At 39.6% G+C, this 21,062-nt stretch overlaps 1 protein-coding gene across 8 annotated transcripts in view; it reads left to right on the top strand.

The window, feature by feature from the left end:
* PPFIA1 (PTPRF interacting protein alpha 1) overlaps nt 1-21,062 on the top strand; it is a 53,647-nt gene that overhangs the window by 13,436 nt on the left and 19,149 nt on the right. For 6 of the 8 annotated variants that reach the window (XM_066320461.1, XM_066320460.1, XM_066320459.1 and 3 more), the window contains exons 3-16: nt 7,376-7,477; nt 7,977-8,141; nt 8,997-9,071; nt 9,498-9,599; nt 9,851-10,072; nt 10,778-10,924; nt 11,454-11,588; nt 12,689-12,772; nt 13,264-13,395; nt 14,783-14,845; nt 15,860-15,939; nt 16,185-16,317; nt 17,097-17,320; nt 18,600-18,825. In XM_066320461.1, the coding sequence (XP_066176558.1) occupies nt 7,376-7,477; nt 7,977-8,141; nt 8,997-9,071; nt 9,498-9,599; nt 9,851-10,072; nt 10,778-10,924; nt 11,454-11,588; nt 12,689-12,772; nt 13,264-13,395; nt 14,783-14,845; nt 15,860-15,939; nt 16,185-16,317; nt 17,097-17,320; nt 18,600-18,825 (1,890 nt within the window). Of the gene's footprint in view, nt 1-7,375; nt 7,478-7,976; nt 8,142-8,996; nt 9,072-9,497; nt 9,600-9,850; nt 10,073-10,777; nt 10,925-11,453; nt 11,589-12,199; nt 12,275-12,688; nt 12,773-13,263; nt 13,396-14,782; nt 14,846-15,859; nt 15,940-16,184; nt 16,318-17,096; nt 17,321-18,599; nt 18,826-21,062 lie in introns of all 8 variants that reach the window. The other 2 variants (XM_066320462.1, XM_066320456.1) reach the window with 2 other exon arrangements.

The raw sequence follows: 21,062 nt of genomic DNA, 5'->3' as shown, positions 1-21,062 counted from the left end.
CACCACAATGAAGTGATTGGAAGAAGGTTTTTTGCTGCCATTGCATATGAATAGATGCCAAGTTTCATGCAAGTCTGAAGGCTTCTTCTGCATTTCCTGTGTTGTTCTCCTAATTTTTCAGCTTTTGAACTTCCTTACTCAGAAGATCCACGGTGTTGCCTGAATAGAGGCAACATTTCATAAGTATTTTTACAAAGACAAGTGAAGAAATATAACTTAAAACTGGTATTTCAAGTTAGTGCTCAGTATGTTCATTTCTTGTTAATCCTCTCTGTGTTCTGATAACTTGCAGGGTTTGCCCTCTCAGTTGAGTATTTGGAGAAAACCCTGGGGGCAAAACCAGGTACTTTGGTAGAGTTTTTCACTGGTTGATTAGATACACATCTGTAGCCTTTAAAAAGGGTTTAAAAGGCTGGCATAAAACCGGGTTGTGTCTGCTCTGGTTAATTGATCACCGCCTGTGATCTACCCTGCTTTGATTTGTTAAGGCTGGTGAAAAGAATAACAAACTATCTGGAGAAATTAGGGATTCTGAATGTTTGGATGATCCCAAGGCTGGTTAATCTACAAAAGATGCGGAGCAAACTGCAGGTTGTAATAGGAGCAACTGGATGCGATTTTCTGACTTGTTTAAACAACGTCATGTTCTATTTCTTTACTTTCTCAGACTACAGAGCAGTTGAAGGCTGCAGCTGTGGCTTGGTTTGGCCTTGCAGCATGTTAGCTGCAAACGGGCTGGTAGGGGACCGTGTGTGGTGTCTGTCACATGTGTGACTTGTGTTGTCCGTGTGTTGTGCCTGTCACATGTGTGACTTGTGTTGTCCGTGTGATTTGTGCTGCCCGTGGTGGATGGATGGAGGTGTGGATAGACCAGAGGAGCCTGGAAGGCTGCCCTGTGTCCCTTCAGCCCAGAGCACGGTGTGTGATCAGGGAATGCTGGCTCTCCAGCCATGCACGAAGATCTGCTTTTGCACGAGGCTTTGCCCCTGTCCTTGTGTACATAACAGCACTGTTCTGCTGGCTTTAGGGAAAATGAAATGCAGGAAGGGTTCTGCTAGTCCAGGTTTGGACAGGCTGTAGTTAATGATTCCAGTGCTCTGTGCACAAGGGTTTGCAGGCTTTGCCACTGTGTGTATGAGCTCTGAGCAGGGACTCATGTGGTGGAAGGAAAAACCCCATTTCTCAGAGGAGCAAGAGGCTGGATCCAGGTTTGGGTTCTGGTACTTTTACCCCCTGCACTCCAAACAGGACATGTCTGAAATGTGTTAGATCGGGGAAGGGGAGTTACAGCGGGGGGAACATGGAGCTGATGTGTTTCTACCTCCCTTTTCCTGCAGCTCCTGCATTCCTTTTGCCACACTGCCAAATCCTACCTTTCTCCATTTATGTTTCCTTGCGCTTCCGGAAGCTCCCAGCGCTGAAGTCTGGATTTTGTGCTTTGTAGCTCAGGCTCAGGGAACGCTGTGCATAAATTTAGGCAACTCACTCAGGATGGTAACTGGAAACCTACTTATTGCCATGGAGACTTGGGCTTGCTATAAGCTTTTCCATTTTGCTCTTGGGCATATGTTTGGTACCTGCTGGCTGTGAGTCCCTTGGCTCCTGGCTTGTCAAATGCCAGGCAGTTGATTCTGCTCCCAGCTCCAAAGTGGACTGGGAACAGCGAGAGTTTCATTCCAGAGCAATAACATTATGCAACTGTAAACACGTTAAAACTTAATTGCCTGTTTAGGATTGAGCAGCGTTAATGACAAAGCCTAGATAGGTCAGCCCAAGAGGGGCACTTGAAGGAGACCTGCTAAAACAAAGGGCTGGAATGGTAAGAAGTGACTCAGGTTTAGTATTGATCACTGACTGGCAGCTGGCAGCAATATTCACTTGAGTGTTTTCGTGCAGTGTTACAAATTTTGATAGAGGAGAAAAAACAGGGGTTTTTTTCAAAGAAAATACAGATTTTTGAGAGTTAACCAAAGGTGGTATTAAACCTTTTCTATATTTCAGCGCCCTCAGTTGGAAGGGGAAAACTTTTTTTGACAGTAAAGAAATCTGCTCCTCTGTTTTGGTGCTCGTCTTTTGAGTTATAAAACATCTTGTGCATAACCAGAAATAGGAAAGGAGGCCAATACACTAATTATGTAATGAGCTCCAATGTGTTCTCACTCTGGTGGGTAGTTAGCTCCACTTGGAAAAACAGCTACTTTGACCATGAAAAGCCTTTCAACGTTCTGAAACGCAAGAATTTGACATATCCATGTTTTAGTATTACTTGAAGTATTCTCTTACATTCCAGTTTAGGTTTTGGGGTTTTGAGAACAAAACATAAACTTGTTTCATAGAATTGATTCTATTAATGTTTGAAATAAGTTTTCTGTTTGTAGCTTAGTCAATTCAGGCTGCTCGATACTTACTGGAAATTATTTTCATGAGGTGAAAAGGAAAATATTTTCCTTTGCACACTCTAGGCTGATTTTTCTCTTTGCCGTTAGCACATGCCTGAGATATGGAAAGGTTGAAAGTAATGTGTTTTACTACATGGAACAGGCAAAGCACAATCCATGTTGGTGTGTAACTATGTTTTTTCCCAGGGCTGGATTTAATGGTGAAAACAAGTCAGTTCTCCTCAGTTATAACTCTTGATACCCTTGAACTGTTTTGTAATTTCAGAGTTATGATTCTTAAAAAACCCCAAAACAAGCCCCTGACTTAATAGGTATGAAAATTTGCTCGCTAGGAACTTTCAAATATTTTGGGGCTCTTGGTCACTGTGTGCTACCTAAGCCCCTTAGGTTTAAAGTGAAGTGACTGTGAAATACCCTAGAAATAAACCTAGTTATTTAAATTGTCTTTGCTTGTTTGGTTTTAGACTGTATATTTGCCATTTCCATGGAGTCGTGATTTGGAATAATTGTGGTGTAGTGCAATCATGATGGAAACTTATCTCAGATCCCTTTGGTTTTCACCCCTGATGTCCTGCACTTCCCCTAGCTGTTCTTTTCCTGCTCTCTTCAACTGCCCAGATTTGTGAGTCGTTTGCTGGATCTTCAGTCTGCAGACCAGAATGATAACAGTAAACCAAAATACCACTTGGAGATTAAACACATAAATTCCGATCATATATTTTAGTCAGAGATGTTCCTAAAGATGCAACAGTCACAACTTCAGCTTTCTATTGCCTGAAGTTATTACTTTACAGTGTTTAATAATATTTGATTAAAATGTTTCTCTTTTTTATTACATATATTTTCATCATTTATATAAATCTTCTGGCCATGTGGTTGCTTGTAATTCATGATTACTTGTGCACTCGAGTGGTATTGCATTTTCTTGTGGAATAAGGGTTTTTTTTGCTTGATCAAATTCCAAACAAGTTTAGTTATTTGTAGAGCATCCCTAGTACACAACTTACATTAACAGACTTTCAGGAATTACCTCTGTTTCTTTCAAGTGTTTTCCCTAGGTGAATGCTATCTTCCTGTCACGTAGCATTTATTGGTCTGTGATGTGCTGTCTGTGAGACCTCTGGATTATGTTTGTAATGAACATGAAGGGAACCTGTTCCTTGAAAGCTGCAATGTTCCTGGATCGGGCTCTTGGAAGTTCTCAAGTGCATCAGCTCAACACTAATGGATCCAGCTTCTGGAAGGAAGTTCATGTTGTGGCATCTGAATATTGAAGGTTGAAGGTCAGCTCTGAAGGCTGAGGTAGAAGAAATGCTATTGCTTTAAAAAGTCCTGGAGCTTGAGAACAAAAAAAAAAGCCCAAAACCCAGAAAACATATTACTGAATGAGAACCAACTTATTTGCTCAATGTGGCATTTGTTGAGAATATTTGTTTCTGGCAGCAAGAGTGACGTGTTTGGAATGATTCAGTTGGGTCAGAAAGTTACTTTCTTCAGTAAATATTTCAGTTTAGTGTAGAGTATGGGTGTTTGCCAGAATGTTCTAATCAGCAGGGAATATTTCCCTGGTAAATCCAGCCCTCTCCCACCGATTTGTGTGAGTGCTCTGAAGTGCTTACTGTGAGTTCCATTCTTGTCAATCCCCAGCACTGTGTATTTATTATTTTGATGGCAGCCAGAAACAGAGCAGAACTTCATTCTGTTCATTCTGTTGCTCTCAGTCCTCTTAATTACAGAAAAGTAACACAGCTTTGTGCACAAGTGGGAAAGTTTCTCAGGATTCTTTCCTTTTTCTTTTAATTCTTTCTGTACATTCATCTAATGCCAAGGAAGAAATTGTGTGACAACTCGAAATTTTTTGACATTATAAAGCAGCAAATAGTTTTTCTGCTTTCAAACTGCTTAAGGAAATCACAGATTGTCTCCCATTGAAGGTAAGTATTAACTAGAAAGGACATGTCTTTTGGCAGTGTCAGCTGAAACTAAGGACGTTCAAATGTTCTTTCTTAGGCATCTCACAGCACTCGAAGCAACTCAGTTTTGTCAAAACAAACAGCAGTGGAGGTGTTATGCAATGCCAGCAATCCCTCTCACTGTGTTTATGCAGCAGCAATATAAATTCCTGTGTGCACTCTCGCTCTGGGTCATCTGACAGTGTGATGGTTCGTGTCACAATTGGGATCTATTTGTGCTACAATTTATATTTACACAGGAGTATGCAATGGACTGGAACTCTCTGTCCTATAACTGTCTGAATGAAGAGTGAATAGCCTTCCATTCAAATACACAGCTGGTTTTCACGTGGGGAAGCTCATATAGATAAAAAGATATATATTGATGCTATGCAGTGATTTGAAGTTGAAACAGGATGATGAGGCAGTGTTTGGTAGTCCTTACTGTGCTCTTCATCCTGTTCTTGAGACTTGAGATGCAGGCTGGAAAAATCGAAAACTTCCCATGTCAGGCCACTGTCACCAGGAGAATTGGGCAATGTTGATGTTTCTCAGTGTTGATTATGGCATTTTTAGAGTCTTTTAAATTACTGTTATGTTATTATTAATTTGGAAGGGGAAACACACCAAGAAAGTAAGCTCATACCAAGCTTTTCTCAGTGGTACATAATTATCTAATCTGTGAAGATAAGTGAGGACTGCCAGTGAAAAATGGCAACTTTGGTTTCTGCTTTACCTGAGCACAGGTGAGAGCAAAAGGGGAGTGTGCTGCCAGTTCCCTGGGAGCCTTAGAAGCTCCCCCAGGTGGGGTGTTGAAGGTGCAGGAAAAGCTTGGATATGAAGGAGCATTCTGCTGGGAAAGCTCCTGGTAGAGTCAATATTTCTGCCAGCTCCAGAGAAGCTTGAAGTAGCTTTTTCCTCTCTTGATTTACCTTGCACTCAGGACCCTTTTGGAATTTGTTTTGTGTGTGCAAAAGTTCTGGTTGCTGTATTTCTAGACCAGGTTGTTTTGGAAGTATTTCCTGGCCATTTTGAAAATAATACACCATTTTTTTTTTCTTTTTAAGAATGCAAATGAAATACTGCAGTGAAATATTTATATGAATGTGATTATGAAGTGTGATAGAGAAATAACTCAGCAGTTGAGAAAGGAAATAAATTAAGATGTTTTGCAGTTTTTTGCTGATCAAGCAGGAGGACAAACTTTTTCCAATGAGCAGGTTTTGATTTAGGAAGAGGGATTATAGGGATAGATTCTCCATCTGTGGTGGTGGTATTCTGTCTTTTTCACAGCAACTTTTAAAAAAGCCTGATATGTTAGTAATTCCAGAGGAGTTCACTCCAGGTGTATATTGTGCAACATATTTTTTGCCTTTTCAGTCATGTGTATATTTTAGAATAAAGTTTACCAAATGAATATTGGAAATTGCAGTGTCTTTTGACTGTGTCTGCTTATTTTAGCTGCATGTTAGAATTTGCAGATGTGCTTAGTATAATTAATTGGTTGATGTGGCCTTTGGTTTTTAAGCATGTGCATTCTGTCACTTTGAATTTTGCTGCAGAATAGCTCCGTCTTAAGCTTTCTCTTGATGTGCAGCTGCTGGCTGCTAAGCAGTGTGTCTTGGAGAGTTTGGAAAAAGTAGAGAAGCAGCAATTGTGTCTCCACTTAGCTGGCTATTTGTGTTCACCTTGTCCTGCTCTTAGCCAGGTCAGCTGTACAAATCTATTGTTTATTAGGCAAGGCTCTTGCTTATGAGTGTTTTCCTTATTTTGCACAACAGAAAGTGCTATTTACTAGCATTTCGATGTTTTCTTATCCAGGTGCTCCTGACATGTTCACTGGCCACTGGAGTGATTGAGGTGTATTTATATTCACATAATAAGTTGCATTGACAAGACATGAGGGTTGCTTTCTTGCGAGGCTTTTTTCTAAAGGATGGACTTGTTTGAATTCACACTGTCAATTCTCATGCGCAGTGCAGTTCAGGTTAGAACTGAAATTTTGCCAGGGTAGATAGAGTTATGCTTTGTGTTTGCTTCTAAATGTGGTGCATAGTTGTACCTTTTGTTCTAGTCAGAGTGTGCTCCCTGAGTCGACAGAACATTTAAATGTCTTTTATATTAAGTATTGTTAATGAGGCTGTTGATGGAGAGGGGAGATGGTTTAGGCTGCAGTGGCTCTTGCAGATATTGGTACAATCATTTCCTGACAAACCCCAAACTGCAGGAGGATGTTCTTTCATATTGACTGTGGTAATATGTAGTAATAAGCATGCAGTATGGGCTGTGAGTTAGCTCAACTCCTGTTCCCTGATGGCACTTCACTCTCTACTATTTCACTTTGGTTGGGTTTTGTTTGGTGAAATCTTTATTGAATCTGAAGGGTGAGCCTTGTGAGGGCTTTGAGCCCCCGGGCTCAGCTTCCAGAAAATTCTGATTCTAATCCTTGGCGTTTTCTAGGACGACTGTAGGGAAAGGGCTGCTTCATTCCCTTTTGAGAGATATGAAGGAAGGCATGAATGAAATTCCTGTATTTAGCTCTATTCTGGTATATGTCAGGATTATGCATTGTTGCTCACAATTAAATACTGACTTGAAATTTGTCATGTTTGTTGGTTTCCTTGTTTTGCTGTGCTTAGGACTGTTTTTTCATGTTTCTCCTTCAGCAGCTGTTAAAAAAAGCCAACAAACCGAAACACACAAAACCAACAACTCTTTGAAACCATAACGAAGTATGTCACAAATATGTTTTTCTCTTTGCTTACCAGGGAAACCCCAACTCATGTAATGGCCTTGAGAACAAAAACAAGTTTTCAAAGTCCTGGTCAAACATCTTTTGTCTTTACAGTTGGCAGCATAAAGGTTTTAAGTGTTGGAACTGAAGCTGGCTTAGCATGACTATACAGTTGTATTGGCTTTGCACATTTGAAATGAATGCTTCAAGGAACTGTCAAGTGTTCATATGAATCCACTCTTACTGTGTCCTGATATTTGATGTGCTTATATTTGTCTGGTTTGTTCCAGGAATTTGCAGCGCTCACAAAAGAGCTGAATGTATGCAGGGAGCAGCTGCTTGAAAGGGAAGAAGAAATTGCTGAGCTGAAAGCAGAAAGAAATAATACGAGGGTCAGTTCCTTTTCTTCTCCAAGCTCACGTTAAAGCATCCAGCTACAGGGAGGAAAACAAATGTTGAATTCGAAAACCTGAAAGTATTTTTTTCCCTGATACTTGCACATGAATCTCCATGGAAGTGCAAATGTGTGTTTTGATCTAGAAGGTTTGGCAGCTTGTGCACAGCACCAAATGCTGCTGTGCAGAATCAGGAAAAGCTTGTAAGACTGCACTGCTATCTGCCATCCAGATTTCTTGTTAAAGTTTTGTAATCCTGCAGCTCTGGGATCAGAGGAGCAGAGTGGACAGGTTGTGGTGACCTGTTTGAGCAGCTTACGCTGCTAATACAGCTGAAACGTTAAAAACGAATACTTACGGTTGGTACAATATCCTTTGTCTCTGAAATTTGAAATTTAGAACCCTAAACCTGATGTTCTAGGAGACAAAGTTTTCTGCAGCTGTACAGTACAGGAATCAACATTGTTCCTTTATTTTTTTTTTCTTTTGCTTTTAGCTCTTACTGGAACATTTGGAGTGTCTTGTCTCCAGGCATGAGCGATCCCTCAGGATGACTGTTGTGAAGAGGCAAGCTCAGTCTCCAGCAGGAGTTTCTAGTGAAGTAGAAGTTCTCAAAGCACTAAAATCTTTATTTGAGCACCACAAAGCCCTTGATGAAAAGGTAATGAAGTATTGTATCAAACATTTTTTCATCCTATTTCCTTTGTGTGAGCCAGGCAGTTTTTGTACTGAAGTTGTAGGAATCTGCAGTGCAACTACATTAGTAACTGCTCTCCTAAATTAATATGCTGCACTTAGCTAAAGGAAGGTGCTGTGGTTTATTCAGGCATTTCATTAACTGTGTTAATGTAAGCTCAGCATGGTTCAGGAGCAACATATTTGCTGTAGGAATGCACACATCAGCTTACCTCTACAATATCAGGATTTATCCTTTTGATTATCTAATACAAGAAATGGACTAGAGAGAGAAGAGGAGGAGGGGAATCTGCTTACACTGGGATAGAAATCTGAATTAAAACCTCCTCCCTTCAGTTGCGCCTGAGAATAGCAGCAGGATAGGCAGCTGCTAAAGTTCACTGTGAATTTTTTGCCATCTTGTGATTTATCTGACTTTGTGACCCTGATGCCTTGAGAGGCAACAACCCTGGCATATAAAATCTGGCTAGTGATTTTAAGTGGAATTTTACCTGTTCTTCCATTCTGTAAGCAAGCAATAGCAAAGACAGTCTGTGCCTTGCAGAAGGACAAGCAAATTCTGGGTATGTTTAATTCTTTAGTGCCTAAACATACTGATCACGTTGCTTATGACAAAAAAGGAAAAGCTAGATTATAAGATACACATTATTTGGCTGTTGTTTTGGTAGCATGTGTTGTAATTAGTGCTGACTCCAGATTAAGGAGGTTTCTAAGTGTAATGGAAACTGTGTCATTTATGATCTGTAAAGGCATGGCAGCAAGTGAAATGGATTTCTTTTTTATTTAAATGATGTAAAATAATTTGAAATTACCCTTTCAGGTAAGGGAGCGGTTACGAGTAGCACTTGAAAGATGTAGCTTACTGGAAGAAGAACTAGGTACTACACATAAAGAGGTAAGTTTCTGTCTTAAGGCTTCATGTGTCCATTGTGGGTGTTTCAGCTGATGTTTGTACAGAGTAATTTATCGCGTGTCACTTTCACTTCTTCCTTTTGACTTCTTGCCAAATGGAATAATTGTTAATTTTTAACTTAGCTGCTTTGAAAGAGCAGGAGAAGAAAAAACCAAACCTCAACCTCCTGTTACCTTCTCTGCCCCCCAAAAAACCCCAACCAAACCAACAAAAATAGTTCCTGTGCCTTTAAAATAAGGGTTTGCAGTGGCATGAGCTATTTGAGTGCCTGTGCCAGATTTTATTAATACATACCTGGCAGTAGAAACAGTAATTGTTATTTTGCTCCTTTGCTTTTGCAGCTGTTCCTTATATTATTAGTGAGAAAGGAATTGACTTGAAACATGTGTCTGTAAACTTTTCTTTTAGTTAATGATTCTGAAAGAGCAAAATAATCAGAAGAAAACACTTCCAGATGGGATGCTGGATATAAATCATGAACAAGAAAATACACCAACTACAAATGGGAAGGTACAGCTATTTACTTTGCTTAGCTGACATCTGGTTTTTAATCATTAACTATAACATTTTAATTTTAAACCATAATAAAATATTTTTGAATGATCATCGAATTAAAAAGTCTTAGTTATCAAAATTTGAGCTTTTGCAGTTTATCCAATAATAAAATTTTCTTTGGGGAGGGATGTTTACAGGTGAGTAACAGTTTGTTTTTCAGTCTTATTTGCATCATGCTAATACACTTTTTTCCCCCTGTTTAATAGAGATCCTCTGATGGTTCATTATGCCATGATGAAAACCTTGCTAAAGTGATTGAACTCCAAGACATCATAGATAAGCAAAACAAAGAGCAGACACAAATGAAAGAACGCCTCACTGCTTTGTCCAGCAGAGTAACAGAGCTGGAAGAAGATCTAGACACAGCAAGGAAAGACTTAATAAAATCTGAAGAGATGAACACAAAGTTACAGAGGGATGTACGAGAGGTGAGGAAGAAACTGCCAGGATTTGGGGAGTCACAATGCCATTACTTTATAAAATTTTAGTCTCACTGGTGCTCACTTAAACCTTTATGTTTTTGGAAGTCCTTTGTTTGATAGATGAGAAGAAAATGGGTTTTTAGGACATGATGGGTGTCTGTTTTTTGTTTAAAAGACCAGTCACATTAGAAAATTTGTCTTCAGGATAAACCTGTGACTAACTAAATATTTCATTAATAGACTGGAGATCTAGCATTGCTAACTTCAGCATGTTCTGGAAGAGATGCTTGATCTTGTCATACATGCTCAGCTTATTGCTGATGCTTCCTTTTTTATAAGATGCATTTGGTTGAGGAATCCCTTTAATTTCAGTGGTGTGGTTGTCAGTTCCTGTCACTGCTGAATCCCTAATCTCCAAGGTCCCACATATCTTTGTTAGATAGAAAGGGAGCTTATTTAAATCTCAGAACACTCTCTGACTATCCCCAGCAAGTCAAGATTTGCTGTGTGCATACCATTGGAAAGGAAAGTAGCAGATCTGTGGTGTAAGGTAATAAAGACCAATGGTTTTTAATCATTCACTGTTTTAAAAAGCCATTTCTTACTTCATTTTCTGCTGAGAAAAATAACCTGATTTTTTTATTTTTATTTTTATTTGATCACCACATAATTATTTCTCCCATTCTGGCTTTTGTCCTGTGTCTTGCCCAGACTCTGGCCCAGAAGGAGGACATGGAGGAGAGGATCACCACTCTGGAGAAACGCTACCTCGCTGCACAACGTGAAGCTACATCCGTGCATGACCTCAATGATAAACTTGAAAATGAAATTGCCACTAAAGACTCCATGCACCGACAGGTTGTGGTTTCACATGAGATGAAGTACATTTTGCTCAGCATAAAGCTAATGGAGATAATTAATGTTCATGCTGTGCTGAAGCACTTTGCTTTTAGGAAGATAAATATCAGCTGTAATGTGCTGTTATTAGTGATTGTTTGTCAGGAGCTGGAGTCGTACACTTGTAGAGATTTTTACCCTGGGAATAAAGATGAGACAGCTTTACTGGGAAGGGAAATGGTTTTGAGAAATTTAGTGCATTTCATCCTGGGGCAGCAGGGCTGTTGTTAATTATGGATTTTTAAGTTACTGTATGTGTGTATCCAAGCATCCTTAGTTTTGTAGGTGAGAATTACTCATTCTGAGCTAAACTTTTAAGATTTGCATAGCGTACAGTGATTTTTACAGGCTATTGCCTTAGTGGGAGAGGAAGCCTGACAAGTGCTTGACATGAGATAACTTTATAAGCCAGAAATGGTTGTTCGGCCAACCACTTTCTAACTAATCACTTCTTTAACCCTCCACACTTGCTGGCCATAACGCTGTGCAGAGTGAAGATAAGAACAGGCAACTGCAGGAGCGACTGGAACTGGCTGAGCAAAAGCTGCAGCAGACCCTGAGAAAAGCTGAGACTTTGCCAGAGGTGGAGGCTGAGCTGGCACAGAGAGTGGCAGCACTTACAAAGGTGAGGTGGTGGCACGGTGTCCTCCAGACTCCCTTTTCCACTGGTGTCCTACTGCAGGAAATCTGTTCCTAGCACTGGCTTGGTTACATTTGGTTTCCAGTTTTCCCACAGATAATTCAGAAAATATTTGTTTGCTTCCTACTTTTTTTCCATTCATCTCTCTGAAGACATTCTGATTTACTCTTTTTTTTCTTTTTTTTTTTTCCTTTTTTTAATATTTTTTTTTTTAGTTTCCGCTCTTTGGAGCTTGAGCGGGTTTTCTGTTAACTCTTCTACATCGTAAAAATATCTCTCTGAATTATTACTTTTAGTTTTTTTAATTAAAGTTACTCAATAATAGACAAAGTATTCTAAACATGAACTGTTTTTGAAAGGGAAATCTAGATTTCTTCCACTATTAGCTAAGTGAAGCAAGTGGGAAGAGAGAAAATGTGGTACTGCCAAATATCAAGATTTTTAGAAAGCTGGAAATGGAGTAATGAAATCTGAAGAATTATATTTAGTTAACTACCAAATGAGCCTTTTCAAGTGTGTTGTGTGCATGTTTTCTTTCAAAGCCTTAGTTTCATTTCTTTCCCTGTTATCTTTCCTGTCCCTAACTGGCTCTGTAGTCTGACCTTTTGTCTCCTGGGAGCTCTGCTGCTAAAGATGCTAAAGTTTTGGAACTTGCCACCAAGCTTAGGAAGGTAGAATTTGTATCTTAGTCCTTGTCTCTGCTTGCTGCTTTTTGCTTTGCCATGATTACTAACAAAGGGTCCCATCGTCCAGGCTAGTGAGGAAAATGCACTCAGTCTTTACTTTTATTTCATTTTTGGTTTTATTTCTTGGGGATGTGAATGAACTTTGCAGTTGCAAACTCGTTTGCAAATAGTAGTTGATTCATGGTACTTAGGGGTGAGAGCTTTCATCATTTTGCCACTTCTCATCTGAACTCTTGCAAGGTCCTTTTGGTGACAGAAAAGCATCTGTTCTGCATTGTCCTTAACCATAAATGGCAGTTGTGCAAAGCATGTTAGAAGTATTCCTGTGCCTCAGTGTTTCTGTGCTTTGGAAACATGAAAAAACCCACCCAAATTCTAATTTTGCTCTCAAATTGACAGGCTGAGGAGCGACACGGCAATATCGAGGAGCGACTGAGACAGATGGAGGCACAGCTTGAAGAGAAGAATCAAGAATTGCAAAGGGTACTGCACATCATTTTGACAAAGATAAAAAGCTGAAAGAAAGAACCTAATCCTCTTTATTTCTCAGCTTTAAAATAAAGCCAGAGTTTAGGCTGGCTGATAGTGAGTCACTGTACTGTGGCTAACCTTAAGTCTCAAGGAAAATGTGTCTGTAATGAAAGTCTGAAGAAGCTTGCTGAATTAAATCACTATGGAAAAATTGGTTTTTGGGTTATAAATAATGGACTCCATTTTGAATTGTGCCTTGTTAAAATTTTTTAATGTAGGCTTAGATTTTTAAACTTCTGATCTTGGATCATTTTATTAAAGACTGAGGTGTCTCAGATTCCCTTATCAGAGCCCTGGAGGCACATGCAGCGTTCCTCTGTGGAGAAATATTGCTGTTAAAGGAAATGCATTTTGACTAAAGAAAGCTTGCTGCCTTCATAACCTGGAAGTTGTTAGAGATGTTGCAAATCTGAGTTTTTTTCAGTAGCTTCTTTGTATCTCAGGCTAGACAGAGAGAGAAGATGAATGAAGAGCACAATAAACGTTTGTCAGAAACTGTTGATAAGCTCCTGTCTGAATCCAATGAACGGCTCCAGCTTCATCTCAAGGAGAGGATGGCTGCCCTGGAAGATAAGGTAAAGAGTCACATTCCAGTAATAAATACGTAATTCCGTAATGATTTGTGCCTTTTGCAATGTGTCTGTAACTTCAGCAAATAAACACAAAACTCTTGTTAATAAGTAGTTGCTGTTAAGGCTCTTTTTTAGTGTGGATTTTGAAAATGTGCTCTTAAAAATCATTTTGGAGGTTGTCCCTGGGCCTTTCACTATGGTGTTGAGAAGGAAGCTTCTAAGAAGCTTTATCCTTTTTTGCTTGGCTGGTGCAGATTGCATAAATAGGCTCATCCAGTGTAATACAGGAAGCCCAAAGCATTGGAAAATCGACCTTTCCAGTTGTTTCCTTTGGTTCCCACTGCTTTTGGCTGTACCAGTTCCCCTGAGTCATTGTGGGATTCCTGCAATTTGCTTTTCTTCTCAGGTAGTTAATTTTGAAACTCGTTGATAGGAGTGTAAATGGGCTGTTCCTGCACTGTCAGTGCACATCTTGGAGCTTTTCACCTGCACTCAGTTTGTCTCTTCTGACACACTTTTTACTCCTTTTCTTCCCTTCTGCTTTTGGATCTAGGTCCTTATGGATTATTCTTCCATGCACAGCTTGAAGTTAGATCCCTTATTCTGCATCCAGCAAAGCAATGGCTTCTAAAGTGGCACTTTGCTTGATGCTGACTTTGAATTGCTTGGTCTTGGATTAAAATATATTTGGTTTATTTTACTAGAGGGTGAAATGATCATCTGGGGAAATGTTTCAGGAAAAGCTGAGTGTCTTTGGTTTTAAAGGCATGGCAATAAAATGCTTTGGAATGCAGATGGTGTTTCCAGACTCTTACTGAATGTTTGCTTCCTCTTGCGTTCATGCATAACGCTTGAATAACAGGTGATGTCTGAGGGTTGACCCTGACTGCCTCTTATCTTCTAAACCATAACTACATTTGCAAATAATGAGGAAAAGCGACTTGTCCTTTACTGTAGTTAACAGCTTCTAGAAAAGGTGTTCTTGTTGAGGCTTCCAGCTCATTCTTTTATGCTCAGTTGGGAAGAAATGTGCAGGTAACATTTTAAGACTTGGTTCTGATCATGTGGTCTTTCTTGAGTTACTTTGAATTATTCCATAATTATTACCTGTTTTTACTAGTTAGACTGTGAAATGGAGCTTTAAAAGGCTTCTATTGCTATTAAAGATTTATGAAACCAGTATTCCTACTAAATCCATTATTTAGAAGGCTGTGCACCTGGAAGGATAAACCTTCAACTATAATCGAAGTGAAATGATGGAAGCAATCAAGGATCTGTAATTTAAGATGCAATTGTGTAGTGTTGACTGCATTTTTTTTGATGCTTATCATGGTTACGGTTTAAAAGTGTGAAGCTTGAGTGACTTAATTTGTGATACCTTTAATTTCAGAATTCACTTCTTCGAGAAATTGAAAATGCAAAAAAACAAATAGAAGAACTTCAGCATGAAAAGGTAAACTCTGCATTTCTCAAATATTATCTGGGAATTTAATTGCTGCCTTGCTACATAGCAGGATCAGATTTTGATTCCTCATAAAACTTAACATTTCCTGCTCTCTTTAAGAGAAAGGAGGTATTATTGCTTATTTTATGGTATTGTGTGCCAGTTTTAGGAGGATTTTATAGGTAATACATAACCTTGTAGTCCAAGACTTAACACACTTTTGAATATGTGAAGTGCCTGGATATGTTGGTAATGGGCCAAACTTTGGAGATTTTGTAGAATTTTTATGCTGTTGTACATATGACCTTGAACAGCAAAACCAAACAAGAAATACTTTAAATGTTGGGCATTTTTCCATAAGGTTTTCTCAAGGCACTGACTATCACAAAATGCTTGTGCAACTGCTAAGATTTTTTTTTCAAGTTTTAAGAACTGAGGAGCAGAGGGAGAAATATTTATTAGACTTGGCTGCTCCTTAGCAAAAGCAGCTGCCTGGTGTTCTGCTGGTCCTGGAAATGACAAGGTTCTTCCTTACAGATGTTCATTATCAGCCACTTCTTATTTTATTTAGGCTTTCGTTGTTTTCTCATTCATTGTATTTGTCTGCTGGTAAATTCAGAGTTTCTAGAGCATCTAGTAAAAATATCCAAGTTTAAAGTGGATGCTTTTAGATCCTTTTGTGCAGAGAGCTTTGAACATATCTTCTTGTTTCTTATCATCACTTTATTATAATAAACTTAGTAGAATGTGAACTAATAGCTGTTTTTAAAATACATGTTGTTGTTACTAGAGTCAGGGTAGAGAGGCAACAGAATTATTCTGAGATGCCCTTTTGTGACAGTGCTGTATTGTGTGTAGCTAAACCAGTGTTTTTGAAGTGGATGTGTATTTCTTAAAATCTGTTATTTCCAAGTTTAAGAGAAATTAGATAAAAACACGAAATGTTAGTTTATAAATTTGTATTTGACACTCATTTTTTTAAAAAAAGCGTAATATGTATTTTTTTTCTATTTATTTTTCCAGGATCAACTTGTATTAAATGTTGATGCGTTAAGGGCTGAAAACGACCAAGTGAGGCTCAGAGCCACATCACTTCATCATAGGTACCAGCAGTAGTTTGGCTTTTTCCTATTTTCTTTAAGGTCACTATGCTAAGTACAATTTTTTATATTGTAAACAAAAATATTTTAGTCATAGCGATAAAATTCATTTTTATAGAGCATATCAAGCAATTTTTATACTGCTTAAAAACGACCGGCAGTGGTGAGACAAGAGCAATCCTCTGGGTCACTTTTTTTTTGTTCCTTTCTCCCTTTGTAAGGATGAAATGTTTGTTTTTGTGTTGCAGCAGAGCAGATTTCAGGTTCCCTGTGCCAGCCTCCTCTGTGGGGGACAGTCACACAGACTCCTACAGCACCTCCTCCGTGCTCAGGCGGCCCCAGAAGGGACGTCTGGCTGCTCTCAGAGACGAGCCTTCAAAGGTAAGGAGGAAAAAACTAAATAACACTGGGACAGCAAAACAGATCTGTGCAGTGCATGAGGCTAATCAGGTGCAAGGAGGTTTTAGAGTTGGGAGGACTTGGCAATAAACTACTGGATTTTATAGATCCTGTGTTTGGCAAGTCATGAACAGCTGCTGGTCCTTTTAATTGTTAGCAAATAGTTGCAAGATTATGGTTTGAAACCCCAATTTTGTTTTGTTGGATTTTTTTTGTTGTTGTGGTGGTGTTCTGTTTTGGGTTTTTTGTTTGGGTTTTTTCGTTGTTGTTGTTTGTTTTAATTTTTGGGTTTGTTTAATTCTGATAAAATTAAAGTGCAATTGTAACAGTACAATTGTAATTGTAAAGTACAGTTTGAAGCAATCCTAATTTTGTGTCTATGCTCTAATCTAACACATTACTGTTCTGCCATCAATTTTCATTTCCTTTCAGAACAACAAATATTCATTATAAAAACTGATTCCATAGTTCCCATGGAACTGATAGCAAAATTCTACTGTAATTAAATGTGTATTGCCGAAATATGTGGTGTTATAATTGACTCAATAAGCCTGTTCTGCATCTTGCAGTTAAATGGAATTTAAAAGTTTCCTACATTATAGCTTTCTCTTTTTACATTTCTCTAAACATTGCTGTCTTGATGGATGTATTCAGCATGTAAGTGAACTTAGAAAAAATATTTTAAACATCTTGATAAGCAATAGAGATGTCACGTTTTTCCCATTTGAGCTTGGATTTATTTTTTTCATGGATTCTTGCAGGTTCAGACCCTGAATGAGCAGGATTGGGAGCGGGCCCAGCAAGCCAGTGTGTTGGCAAACGTGGCACAAGCATTTGAGAGTGATGTGGATGTCTCTGATGTGGAGGACGACAGGGAGACCATTTTCAGCTCAGTTGATCTGCTGTCACCAAGTGGTCAGGCTGATGCTCAGACTTTGGCCATAATGCTGCAGGAACAGTTGGATGCAATCAACAAAGAGATCAGGTACGGCCTGTCTGCTGCAGAGCTTTTGATAAAAACACATTGGAAAACGGTAGTTTTTCCATGTTTTCCTGCTAAGTGCTGCTTCTTTCAGTGCCTCATTCCGTTTGCACAGTCCTTGTTGTTGGAATGCTAGAAACTTAGATTTAAGATTTTAGGATATAGTTATACACGGGAGAAGATAGAGGGCTGTTGCTGTAAGGGACATGAAAGAATGAGCAGGCAGCAGAAAGGTCAGCAGGAAAAGCTGTCTTTTAATTTTCTGACTCTATCTTATATACACTTTAACAAGAGGGCCAAAGATTGGCTGCACAGGTAGCCACCTCTCTGACCTTGTTGGTGAACATCACCATTAATCATCTTTCTCCTCCCAGAGGAGAAATATGTAAACGAAGTAGATAAGTTCTAAAAATATACATAGTTTTCTTGAAGCTGTGGGAGAATGAAGTACAAACAATGAAAAGCAGGCAGACCTGAGGGACAGAGGGGTTTGGATGAGTCCTCCTTCACTGTCTTCTTCATGGGTTTAAAGTTGTTTTATGTAATTGGGTGAAAAAAGCTGGCATTGCAGGTGTTTGGCAGTCATTATCAGGTCAAAAACATAAAGAATATAGGTGTCACCTTACTATTAGGTAATTATCATTTAAAAGACCTTGGAAAGAGTTAGCTCTCCATTTTACCATGTTTCCCTAGCTTGCTACTTAAGCTCACAGCTCGTGAGCCTGTAAATACTTTAAATAGATAAGATGTAATAAACATTCCAAGTCCGAACTCGACATCTTTGTTTCCCGCGTTGTAGCGGAGTTTCTAAGAGATGGAGGACGTGATTTGTATTTGGAATGAGGTGTGAGCAATTCCAGACTGGGCCCTTTGGCCTGTGGGCTCCTTGGGTCTGCGGGACCTGTGGGCCTTTGTGGCGCAGTGGAAATTCAGGTTGTGGCACAGCAAAAATTCACCTCTCTTTCTTAAGGCATTTCGGGTACTAACGGGTGTTCACATGTGGATGTATAATGCTAATACAGTAGCCACCTTAAGGCGGGAAATGCGTACATTCTTTGTGTGCCTTGTAATGTCAGTAAAGTTGTAAGAGGATAAATATGAACGCACCAACAATAAACGTCAGTACGGCATTTATCGCTGCATCAGTGTAGATGTGTCGTAGCTCGGTCCCACCTCTCAAAGGGACCCTAACTTTCCCATGTCATCCATGGTGACCTCGGCAGAGCAGAAGAGAAGCCCAAACCCTTACGCTCGTCCCTCTGAGCCGCTGTTTCCCCCCCAGGCTGATCCAGGAGGAGAAGGAGAACACGGAGCAGCGTGCGGAGGAGATCGAGAGCCGCGTGGGCAGCGGCAGCCTGGAGGCGCACGGCCGGTTCCGCTCGCTGGGCTCGGTGGCGTTCGGCGGCGCCCTGGCCGGCTCCTCGCCACCCGGCAGCGGCCGCTCCACGCCGCGCCGCGGCCCCCACAGCCCCGCCAGGGAGGTGGACAGGCTGGGCGTCATGACTCTGGTGGGTGCCCGCGGCCTCCTCGGCGCAGCCTTCCTTTGCTCTAGGTCGTTCGGTTGCCGCTTCCTCTCCCGCTTACTCGGCTGTATTTTTCCTTTCTCTAGGTTTTGCTACTGCTTCCTTTCAACTTCTGTAGAAAGTGTAAGATACATAATGATTAGGAAAAACGTTCAGAGCTCAAGTCTATTATTTGGTCAACATCTCGTGCCTAAGTATTTATTCCTTCTGTTGTTATGGTCTTTCTTCAGACTCCTCTTTCTAGAAGAAATGTTTTCTTTTCAACCGCTTTCTCCCTCCGCTTTAAACTTTATTTTTAGCAGTCCGCTATTCCACTAAACACTCAGCTAAAAAGTGATTTACATATTAATCTTGAAGACTGGGATGGTATCACTGCTGTTTGAATATTAATGAGTGCTAGTGTCCTCTTTTAGGCTGTTAAAGCCCAGTAGATAAAAGAAATATCTGGTAGATTGTAGGTCATAAAGTAGTTTAGTCTTAAGAGTTCAGAGCGTAGAGAAAGATGTTTTCCTTCCTTTCACATTCCTCTGACTGCTGAGGAAGATTAATCCTTCTAGGAGCTGCTTTAAGCACATCTGTAAAATAAGGATACAAATTTCCCCCTTTCTTGTTTTTACATAAATGTTAAATAAAATGATCAGTTAAAGCCAAATATTACAGCTAAGTAATTTTGGTGGCTTTTTAAAATAGATGTGTACATACACCAGAAAGTCTATATTTTTCATAAAAGGGAATCATTTTGCCTTCTTTGAATTAAAATAAAAATCATTGTACTAGCTCTAGCCATACATCCAGAGTCAAGCAGTCTTCTGACAAAAAAAAAGCTATAAAAATTCAGATTATGGAGTGGTCTGCCTTCTAACATTTCACAATAATTAACTTAAGGTAAATGCTTCTCATGCAGAAAACCATATACATATTTAAGTAGCTCTTTTCCCCAAAACTAGATCAGGAGAATGTGTCTTGTCTGAAATCCAATGCAACTGAAGAAAAGTGAACTGTAATTAAGTTCACTTTAGATCCTAATTGTGCATCAAAATCACTTGATCTGGTGTTTGCAGTTGCATTTGATGGTTTTTGTATCCGGCAACTGATTTGTGAAATCTTGAAATCAAGAATTAGAGAAGAGCTTTCTAGAAACTTTAGGAAGAGCTATCATGAATTATTAGACTGAGTTCTGCAGTATCTTCCAGTGTTTTAATAGAGAGATGCATTAGTTTTTGATCATGTAGGCAAATTAGCTGAATGCCAATGGTTATGCAGCTCAGTCAGTTGAAAGCCCTTCATGATTAAAAAGCATCAACTTGATAAATGGTGAAGCCTACAGCTCTCTTGAGCAGTCCTTGTGGGCAGTTCATTCCATGTGGTGAACATTTTCATCTTTATGCTCATCATATTTAATGGATGAAAGATCCAGTAATGGTAAAACGAGTCTGCAGTGCTTTGTCAAGGGCTTGAGGAGGAACTCGATCATCTTTAAAGGTCCCTTCTATGATTCAGTGAACTTATGATTTATTAATGTAGTACTCTGCAGTCAGATTGAACAAAACTTTCCATATTAATGCTGCAAAATTTGCATGTATTCTAAATCAAAAACAATTAAAAGTTATCCTTTGTGGGAGGGAAACAACATCCTCCCCCTGTTCCACTTCAGAAGGGACCAACTTTATTTTTGGTTGCAGCCATTTTAAATAATGAGGGCTATTAAACAAATGATGTAAATTTAACTTTTGTCAGCATCACTCTGAATAAGCTGTTTGTATAACTTTTGCTCTGTTCAGTGACAGAGGTGAGCACTCCCTGGGGAGTGAGGTACAGTGGATGGAGGACAAAATAAAAGTGGTGGTGAATTCCTGCTCAAACATTCCAGCACTTAAAAGCTGTAAAAAGAACAGAATCCTGTTACTGTATAGAAATGGGCTATTGTTGGCACTCTTTGACATTACTGAAGCCTTGGCTGCTTTTGTGCAGCGCAGGAAACAGCTGCAGGAATCCCTGGGTTGTGAGGAGGGACGAGTGCAGATGATTTATTGAAGCTGCTGGGGCTGACCTGGAGGTTCAAGGCAGCTCCTCACCTTTTCAAAGCAACACCTTGCATCCCCACGCCCTTCACTGGCGTTTTTTTGCTGCACATACTTTGTGCTAATTTGCTACAGTCCCAATGCACTCAAACATCTCTGGTGCTTTGGTAGATAATCAGCTCTAAGTGTTTATTTTTTGCT

The sequence above is a fragment of the Sylvia atricapilla genome, chromosome 6 (genome assembly GCF_009819655.1).
Source record: "Sylvia atricapilla isolate bSylAtr1 chromosome 6, bSylAtr1.pri, whole genome shotgun sequence".
Lineage (NCBI taxonomy): Eukaryota > Metazoa > Chordata > Aves > Passeriformes > Sylviidae > Sylvia > Sylvia atricapilla.
This window is presented reverse-complemented; position numbering and strand designations above follow the sequence as displayed.